Source organism: Amaranthus tricolor, chromosome 7, assembly GCF_026212465.1.
Source record: "Amaranthus tricolor cultivar Red isolate AtriRed21 chromosome 7, ASM2621246v1, whole genome shotgun sequence".
In the NCBI taxonomy this organism is placed as follows: Eukaryota; Viridiplantae; Streptophyta; class Magnoliopsida; order Caryophyllales; family Amaranthaceae; genus Amaranthus; species Amaranthus tricolor.
Window position 1 is genome coordinate 19,299,113 of NC_080053.1, and position 10,160 is coordinate 19,309,272.

Below are 10,160 nucleotides of genomic sequence, written 5' to 3' on the forward strand. Positions count from 1 at the left end.
ATATATATATATATAACATATAGTCACTCAGAAATGATTTTTTTACTGAAAAAAGTTAAAAGAGATGCTTAGCAGAAATTTAAAATTTTAATTATTAAGCTAAAGTAAAACTAGAATTTTACAAATTATGTTTCCATGTGTTATGGGGCAACATTGTCGAGTTGAAATGTTGACCCATTTTAACTCTGAGGACATAGTGGCTGATTCATAGACCGCTAAAGAAGGAAAATTTGGGTGAGCAAAAATTCAGTAAAAAGTCTTGCTCACTTCCATAAATCCATTCAGAGCTCGGCCAAAACTTGAATCTTCAACAGCGTCAAGGCCATGACTTCGGAATATCAGGGAGAGAGAAACACCAACACTCCATCACCATTGTTAGACAATGATCAGCCCAGAGATTACAGAACCCTAAGTTTGCTTTACTCCAACTATCTATGGACTCAACTTTCCAATTCTTCTTTTATCGCAAAATTCTCCAATTTCTTTCTTCAATTTGGGCGCGCTAGGTCTCGTCGTCAAAAACTATGTCTGCCGCTTCCTCTTCCTTCCAAATCGCTTGATTCTTCACTGTACTTTCGCTCTCTGGATGTTCTCATTTTGAGTTTAATTGTTATATTTTAATGTTCAATTTTACGTAATTTATTTGATAAAATCAGCTGGACTTTTTCTTGAAGTTCAATTTCAAATTTTTGCTGTTAAGGTTCTTCTTAGCTTAATAGCTTTAGATTAAAGTTTCATTGTCATTAGGATGTTTGAGATTGTGAATTTTGTTTAAGTACTAGAATTTTGGTGAGACATGCTATGAAGTTGATTTTTGAGCTGCTAGGCCTTGAGTTTTATCACATTGGATTGCTTTATGCAACGTTATGACAGAAGTTTGATTTTTCAGCTGCGGAAAAATCATTTTTAAGTGTGGACTATGGACTGTGAATGGTTTTGGAAATGCAGACCTAAGATTGAGTCTTGGAGTTGCGGATATGAGAGATAAGACGAGAGAAAACCATTTATGTTGGTTTGAAATGTGCAAAGTTGATCTGGATAAAAGGATGTATGATATACGAAGAATAGGATTTTCTTATAAATAAGAACGCATGGAGAAAAATAAATGTGGAAAATCATTACAATTGTTTCTTTCTAGTAAATTTAGTTTAAGCTACAGTCAAATGACCTGTAATTTCTGTTGAGATTGATTTCTTACGTTGATTATTTTTGTGCATGTAGCTGTCTACTGTCCCATATTGGGTTAAGGCTTTAACATTGTTTTTATTGGAATGATATGATCAATACTGTATGAAAATTCTGACCACTTTTTAAGATTTAGAAACTGGTAATTCAATATTTTTTGCTAAAAGTTCAGTTTGTTTCTCTTGCATTTTGCTATATCTTGACAAAATTATTATATTTGAAATGCAAGAAGTTTTTGGCTTTAGAAATTATGGCCTTGGAACTATATGTTGACGCATAATTTGGTTAAATGCAGGATGATGACAGAAGCATCAAGAGTTTTTGATGTTTTGGAGGATGTTTTTGAGAATGTATTTTCAAATATGCACTATGTTCAGAAGAATTTGCGGTATTGGAAGGCTAAAGCTGAGGTTGTTACACGACTCACTGCCTGTTTTGTCATCAATAATGTGTTTGGTAATGTGTTGTGAAGTTGACTTATGTCTCTTGGTTAAAAGTTTGGAGGTTGATTTGTGTTTTTTGGGTTTAGGGGTCAAATGCTCAAAAAGCTTACTTTATGCTTTTTGAGAGAGGGCCACAAGCTTTAATTGGTGAAACGGTCGGATTTGTGCGAAATTTTATTCTGGAAGATTCTTCTTTTCAGACTCTTTGCCATTCTGCTTCAGACCTCATATCCAAGAGAGTAATTGTTCTGGATAACTTGCAGCGTGCGCTTGCTACATTCTTGACGCAGGTTTGTGCACTTTTGTTTTGTATCCCCAAATTTTAGTGACTTTGTCCTCTTATTAAGTATCATTTTCATTTCAGCGATAAGATCTATTCGGAATGTATAACTTGGTAGGCTTCTTGTGTATATGTCACAAAGCTGATTATTAATGTTTGGATTCTGCTGTATGCTTCTTCCAAGTTTTTCTTTCTGCTCTAGATGAGAAAACTGTTCATATTAGATGCCTCCCCTGTTTGCTTTGTTCATACGCTAATGGTTTTCTAATGACTGAAGTTTTCCTAGGGTAGTTGCCTTTAGGTCAAGACATTTAAGGTTTCCAAGTTTTTCTTTTGGCTCTAGATGAGGGAACTTGTCTACTACAACTTACAATCCACAACAATAGTTAGTTACCCAACAAGTGATAAAATTAACCAGACACAACTAGCGAACTCATTATCACTTGTTGTGTTAGAAGTTTCCTCTAGTTGGGTAACTGACTTTTGTTGTGGTCACTTTTTAAAATTAGACTAACAATAAAAGCTCAAGAAAAAATTATGGGGGAAGGGGGAGTGCGTAGCCTACCGTAGTTTCCTTCTCCACAGACCACAGGTGCCATGTACCACATTATAATTTATATTTGGTGGCCTTTAGTTTGAAAAATTGTAGACATTCAATCTCTTCCTCATTTTTATGTTGCTTATTTCAAATGCGCATTTTACCATAACACGTCTGCTTGCAAAGCCATTAAGGGAAACATCAAGGTAGGCTCTCTTGCCTCTGATAAGAAAAGGAGACTCCCAAAAGCTTGTCCTCTAAAGATCTTATCAATGAAACCTGGTATCTTCTCATAGGTCGCAATTATTGTAGAGATGGGTCTTGCACATTGATCTTAAAAAATAATTGTATTCACATGAGTTTCCATGCATTGTTTCTCTGAGAAACGGATTATTTAATATTCCTTCTAAAGTTGTGTGGTGCACATTTGACATGTTTAGGTGCTAGTTGAGAGCAGTGAAACATAATTCGCTAGTTAGTTCACCTTTTGAATTTGTGATTCGCTCAAAATGGTTCAGAAACAGGCTGAAATCGACCATTTGCGAGGCAATTAGCAAATCATGTGACACTGGTTGAGAGTTTAGGGCTTTTATTTACTCACTTGGATTATTTTGTGCTTTCTTTTTACTCCAATTACTATGTTCCTTGAAGTAGAAGCTTGCACTATTTGTTTATATAATTTAATATTTTTGTTCGATAGCCTAGTTCTCATACATCTCAATCAGGTGTATATGGTTATTGATAAACAAGGGAAAGATTTGATGGATAATCATCACACTCTGCCATCATTACTGCACGCTATCAATGGATTGTTTTCAGATCTGGAGATATCTGTTGCTCAAATGAATGTTTCTATTTTTAAGGTATTTCTTCAGTTGTAATTTGTATTTATTTGTCAGGACTTTTTGAATTGTATCTCCATGTTAGTTTTAAATTTTGGTTTAGTTCTCAATGCAAGTTTTAATACAGAAGGATTTGTTTGCTGGTGAGAACAATTCATCTACACTGGTATTCAATAAAATGACAGAAGTGCTGAGGGAACCATCGCAGTGGACAGATGGTGAAATTCGAGATGCTATAGATATTGTATATCAGAACCTCAAGAAGCTGAATTTGTATATATCTGGTGTTGTAAGGCTACCTATGCTTTTGTTATCGCTTATCTCGTTTCCCTAATCTGCTTGTAGGAGTTTTAACTTGTGATTCTATTGTTCATTTTCTAATTGTTGTATGTTTGACGTTGTGGTTTTCTGTACAAATGAGGTGACAACCTAAGTACTGCATTCTGATGAAGTTCTTACATTCTTGCTGTTGAATTGGTAATTGCTCCTTTAAAGTGTGGTTAGAAATTTAGAATGATCGTACTTGATACTTCTGTGCTATAAAACATGAAAGGGAAAAAAGGTATTGCTCTTTTGCTACATCTCCTAGTTGTTTCAAATGGTCTGAATTTGATTTTCAGAAAAAAGATAAGGCTTATCACTGTGTACCAGTGCATTTGTATTTTGTGTAGATATTTGAAACCTATAGACAATATAGCTACTCATGGTTGATGTCCACTGCAAAAAGTGAATACCATTATAGCATGTGAACGTTTGAATTAATCTGAAAAGTTCAATACTGCTTAGATTCTTGGCAATTTATTTTTGATTGTAATAATTCTATTAGCTTTTTATAATTGTCAGCTTTCGAAATACTTGTTTGTAGAGATCTCTGAAATTTCAGACAGAATTTTAAAAGAATTACAGGGCATTTGATTGAAGCGTTGGAAATGATAGCATAAGTTTTTAATTCCTTCAAAATGGAAACTAATTAGAAATTCAATTTCCAAAGTATGGGACTTTTCCCAAAACACTTGTGTAAGAGATGATTTTTGTTTTGTAAAGGTTCCTTTCAGTAGATGCATTACATATTTCTTCTTGGGAATAATACATTTATGATATGGCTTGGATATGTGCAGTAATGGGATGTTGGTGAACCAGTATGGAAGATAAAAAGTTGGAAATTTTGGGGATTTGAAAGAGCTATTAGAGGATTAGAGTGGAAAATGATAAGAAAGATTTAGATTCATAAGTTGAGATGATAGAATATTGAAATGAATGAGGAAGGAAAATTCATGTGGACAACCACTGAACTGATCTATTGGTTCACATGTAGTTGTCTTTAAATTGTTTTGGGACTAAGGACTGTTATTGTGTTGTGAAACTAAATTTGTGATGCTTCAATCCTTCAACAATCACAATATTTAAATATTAAAATTTATGTGGATCTACAATTTTATTTGCATCAGAATTAACATGCAAAAGTTGGAAGGAATCTCATGTGGTAAAATATGTTAAAAATATACCTGGAACTAGAAGTCTTTAGTAGATTTTACCAGTTTTCTAAAGTCTTATCTGATAAAATTATGAAAATGATGGAAAAAAAGAGGAAGAAAGGGAATATTTTCAGCTCTCTTTATGAGCAATAAATCATTTGTAGATTGTATGGCACTATGGCTATGGCTGTATCTTAATCTTAATGTTTCTTTCCGCCTTTAAGGTTTCTAGACATCAGAAGCCCCGTAAAATGACCCGGTATTGGGTGCGGTATACATGTGGCGCTGTTGGCCTTTCTATTTGTTCACTGTGGATTGTTCGTCATAGTAGATTAGTTGGAAGTTCTGACATTGACAATTGGATTCGTGAAGCTAAAGAATCAACAATTAGTTTTTGGACTGAGCATGTGGAGCAACCGGTATGATTCTGACAGTGATTCTCTTGTACTTGTACATATAGCACTGCTATTCTTTTAGTATTAATGTATAGGATTATATAGTTGAATCTGTTTGAGATTCATCTTCTTTCAAGTATATTGGAATTTTGACATAGTGTTTTGGCTCAACATGCTGGATTGTGTACAAATATTATTGTCAAACAACTAATAATTTTACCTGAAATGTAAAGCAATAAGCGCAGGTTAATATATTACTGCTTTTAATTATGAGCCTTTGTCTCCTTTTGATGTCTCATGTACCCTGTATGGATGTATGTTTTGTGTGTATAACAGATTTCACTTTAATTTTTTATCAGCTTTTGTCAATTAGGGACGAACTTTTTGAGACATTCAGGAAGAGACATAGGGGAGTTATGGATTCTGAAGAAGTGCAGTTAACTGCTAATTCACTCCGCAGGTTATTTTTCTTTTCTCAACTTTTTTTCCCTTGATTATGATCCACGTTGCATGCATTTGTTCGTTGCACGCATTGCTACTGATTTTCTTCTTTTGTTTATTTAGTTTCAATTTCATATTGCGGACAAGCTGATGAATATCTGGCACTTGATTCCTTATGATAATGATGTCATGAAATGGTTGTATAGCATTGTTGCTGAAAGTAGAACCAAGGGCTGATAGTGTCCAGCTTTTACCAGATCTATGATTATGTGTAGGATTCTGCTTGATGAACTTATTCATGGTGTTAGTTGATACATTTGTCTACACAAGACAACCAAGTGGCTCCTTTATTTCATCCACTCAACATGGACATGGTGTATGCCATCGTTTTTCATCTCTCCATTTTCATGGAATAGTTCTTTTGTATAACTCTTGTTCAATTCTAACTTTTGGATCGCAGATCTCTGTGTTGCTTAGAAATGCATTAATAACATATCATTGTTCTCATTTTAAAATCCTTAAGACTCTAAAATCCAAAGTACTGAGTTTCTAACTTTTATTTGACTCCTTTGTGTATGATCCAGTAGATAAATAGTATTTTTGAATAACAGTTGATGTTACTTCACATACATTGTTCTATTAAATTGATCCATAATTATTAATCCCTCCGTTCCTTAATATTTTTCATATATCCAGAATCTCAGTAACTCTAATTTTTTGTTTCATATCATTTTAGGGGTAACACAACACCTGATTCATTTCTCAAAAGAAGCTTTTGTTTACTCTCGTTTTATATGCTACATATGTTGCTGCGGTTTTATTGCAATTTTGACTATACATGCTGTGATTCACCAATATTCTAGCTGCAATATATCGTGCCTAGTACAAATAGGACAAGAGTATGATTATTTGTGACGTAGCATGGTATCATCTTATTCATAGAGAAAAACTTTGTATCCTTCTAGTGACCTAGAGTATAAGATTTTTCTATGCATTAGGTCATATATGTTTTCTAGGTCTACCACTAATTGTCAAGTTCCAACGTGTTAACCTCTATAGCCTATTAGATTGTGTCTAATATGTCTAACATTGTTTTTCACATATCAGACCACATTTGGGCTTAAAAATCTCTTCTCAGATTTTTCTCTGTTGGCACATTAAAATATAACCGAACCAGTAATAGAATACATGCTGTATAGAATATATAGTTGTTGGTGATCCTTGGCTTATACTGAATCTGAACTCCTCAGTTTGATCCTCTTTTCTTGGGTTTTTATGGGGTATGTAAGGACTGTCGACATATTTAACCCCTACATCCAGGAAGTCATCATGTCCAAGAAGGATTGTCCTCTTCTTGCATCAAAATAGAATCTCTGAATAGACTTGCTCTATATTAGTCTTGTTAGGTGATGCAGGCCAAGGTTTTTGGCTTACAAAATTATTTAGTTTGATTTATGAGGTTAGTATGTACTCTGTTCTATAACATAGTGGTGGCTTATGGAACCAGTGGACTGATGAACCAGGTTTGGGTGTATAGGCCTTGCATTCTTCATATATGTCTGGTTTTGTTGTTTTAAGGTGCTTTCATGTGAGTACCTTTCACAAGTCTTTAATTAGTTTGCTGTTATAAAGCATAAATGTCAATGAGCATATTGAATTTTTTTGGCTGATTTTTTGTTTCATTAGTTGGTTTGGTCTGTCATGTTTGATCTTACTACGTTGTTTTCTGCACAGAATGTTAGTGGCTTTTGTTGAGCAGGCAAAGGGCCAAAAGCTCCCTGAAAATACTACAGATCAGGAAATGCTTGAGATAGTTATGGCAAGGTGTGTTTATAAAGTTTTGACGTCAATACTTTTCTATTGGGAATTTCACACATATACGGAAATAATATGCTCTTCTGTCCCTTTTTGGCTCCATTTGATTCTAATATGTGAGAGTTTTTTAAGTCAAATGGAGCAAATATAAAGGGACAAAGAGTGCATAATCTTCTGTTTCTTTATCATCAAATTTCATGCTTTGAGTTTTATTTTTTAGTTTATTTGGTAGATGAACTGCTGACTCGTTTTTGATAATGATGATGTTAAACTAGATTGATCTATTAGTTGCAACAGTCGAATTACTTGTGAGAAAATAAATATTTTCCTTTTGAGATAAGATAGTATAGACTGAGAATGATATCTTCTAGAAGCGTCTTGAACTTTAATTAGAGATCAAATCACTTCATAGATAAAATAAAAAAGCACGAGGACAGAATCAACAAGCTGCTCTGCTTGGTTTTGGGTGGGACTCATTTTTAGATTATCATTTCAACATACAGAAGTTAATGGGTTTATATGGGTGATCTTTATCTTCTGTGTTTGATTCCATTTGAGAATGTTAGCATGCTCATTTCCAAGCACCCCAATTGACTATTGACTCTGAGGCTCCACATGAATGTCAGATTACTCTATTTTTCTAGAAGTAAATCTAGCTACATTATGTATTACACACACAATCATGTTTAGCTACATGCCTAGATATATTATTTATTCAGGATATCTGTAATTAGTTTTCAGATGGACTTTCCTTATCAATTAATAACCATTGTTAATGCAGATATGAGAAGGAGCTGATGAATCCCATTAAGAGTACTGTTTTTGGAGATCTTCCATGTTCTATGCTCATACAGGTTAGATATTTTCTGTTATTATTTTCCCTGTTTGAAATTCTAAGGGAAAAAAGCTATCATCTGTATTTTATTTCACCGTTGTTACTGAAGCTCAAATTTGAGACACTGATGTTGTCTTGCAGGTTCAAAAACTGAAATTAGACATTGAAACGTGAGTATTATGATATACTTAATTTTTATTGCTACCACTTACGTTCATATACTAGGAGGCTATTCCTGTTTCAGCTGACATTTTTCTGTGGATAGAGCAATGCTTGAATTGAACCAGATTCTGAAGGCAAATGAAATCAACTTTGCAATGTTAGCTGCCTTACCAGCTTTTGTTCTCGTTCTAATGTTATTCATGTTGATGCGTTCATGGATGATGCAGGTAATCTATTTTTGTCATCTAATGCTCTGATAATATTTTAGTGCATGATTTCTTGATTCAAGTAATAATATACTCTTCTTCCAGTAATATAACGATGGTTACTGATTACTTTTTTGAACTCCAGTTCTCTCATTATTGCTATATTTTTTCTATGGAATGGTCACCATATTGTTGTCTAAATTCAAATGGAAGTAAAACTATTTGTGATTTCTAATGTACAGAGTATTTTTATGGTTCGAAATTTTTCTAAACATCCTGGCCTGGATTCTTCTTGTTCCAAGGAGTTAGGGACTATGGCTGCACATAGATGAGCGTGCTGCTACGTTGGTAGAGTTCTGTATATGTGTGTGTTACTGTTACTTGTTGGTTGGTGATTTGTAATTCAGTTTGATTGTCAGCTTGTATGTAAGGTTGCTAATGAGGTTGTGGATGTATGTTTCGCATTAGATTTGCATATGCTGATCTGTCCTTGTGTGCTTATGGCCACATTTCATGAAATTTTACTTGGAGCTAAACTAGATATATTTTTAGAGTAGAATTGAGGGTTATCAAATGGCAACTCCATAAACCCAACCAATTCCTATTTCTTTCAGAATTTTTTTTATTGAATATGGCTAGGTTGGATGATCATATTGGAAGGTGTTGATTTTGTTGTCCTTGCTGTACCTAGAGGTTGAGGGGTTAGCCTGATGGTATCTACAACCATCCTAGGTGAAATCTGTAGCGAGGTAGAGGAGGTTGAGATGGAGTTGGGCCTCAACTAAGCAAAAAAAGTCTGAGGATTTTATGTATACTCCAAAAATATCATTGTCTTGTATGTCTAGCGTATGAGGTTTTATTTGCATCTTTAAGGGTAAAAGGGCAAACAGAAAACTGAAGTAGCTGAAACCATTGTGTCTGTTTGTTGGTTTGTTCCATCAGGACAAGGGTGCTGAAGGAAAAGGTATACTTGCTCGTCGTCAAAGGAGGTTGCTCATTGCAGAGATTGAGAGAAGGATCATGCACTATCAGTCTTGTATGGATCGAGGACAGGTATCAGGCCAAGCTCCTTTTGTACTCTGCTTGATGCTTTCAACTGAGTGCTATATAATCAATGCATGTTTGAACTTCAGTTAGTGAAATAAACCAGCCTTTTATTATGGATCCACATTTGTTTTCAGTATCTACTACCTTCCCTTTTCTGTTCTCAGTGCTACTGACCTCTGTTGGCCACTTCTTTCTCTCTATGCACGTGTTTGTGTGTTCAAGTTGATGGCTTTTGATACATGTGCAAGGTTTGTTTAGGTTAATGAATGCTTTTACTTTCATCGCTCTAACAGTGAGCAAGTAAAGACTTCTTTTTTTATGAACGTCAAACAAAACCTTGTGAATTGATTATCAGTTTGTCACTACTATCGGTATATGCAATGTTTCAAAATTTTTTTTTTTTTTTTGTAGAAAAGCTGTAGATGTTGTAAATGCGTATAATTACGCTGCTCTTCCCCCCCCCCCCCCCCCCCCCCCCCCCCCGGCGTTTGACAGT

The 10,160-nt window shown here is 34.5% G+C and overlaps 1 protein-coding gene across 2 annotated transcripts in view; it reads left to right on the forward strand.

The window, feature by feature from the left end:
• The first annotated feature begins 174 nt into the window (after positions 1–174).
• Positions 175–10,160, forward strand: part of LOC130817939 (protein DGS1, mitochondrial) — an 11,506-nt gene continuing 1,520 nt past the window's right edge. Inside the window, exons 1-12 of one of the 2 annotated variants that reach the window (XM_057683924.1) lie at positions 175–569; positions 1,481–1,595; positions 1,715–1,918; positions 3,172–3,309; positions 3,416–3,577; positions 4,988–5,182; positions 5,518–5,618; positions 7,334–7,423; positions 8,196–8,268; positions 8,391–8,419; positions 8,515–8,638; positions 9,560–9,670. In XM_057683924.1, coding sequence (XP_057539907.1) covers positions 325–569; positions 1,481–1,595; positions 1,715–1,918; positions 3,172–3,309; positions 3,416–3,577; positions 4,988–5,182; positions 5,518–5,618; positions 7,334–7,423; positions 8,196–8,268; positions 8,391–8,419; positions 8,515–8,638; positions 9,560–9,670 — 1,587 coding nt within the window. In that variant the 5' untranslated portion in view covers positions 175–324. Of the gene's footprint in view, positions 570–1,480; positions 1,642–1,714; positions 1,919–3,171; positions 3,310–3,415; positions 3,578–4,987; positions 5,183–5,517; positions 5,619–7,333; positions 7,424–8,195; positions 8,269–8,390; positions 8,420–8,514; positions 8,639–9,559; positions 9,671–10,160 lie in introns of those variants that run through there. The other variant, XM_057683925.1, reaches the window with a different exon arrangement.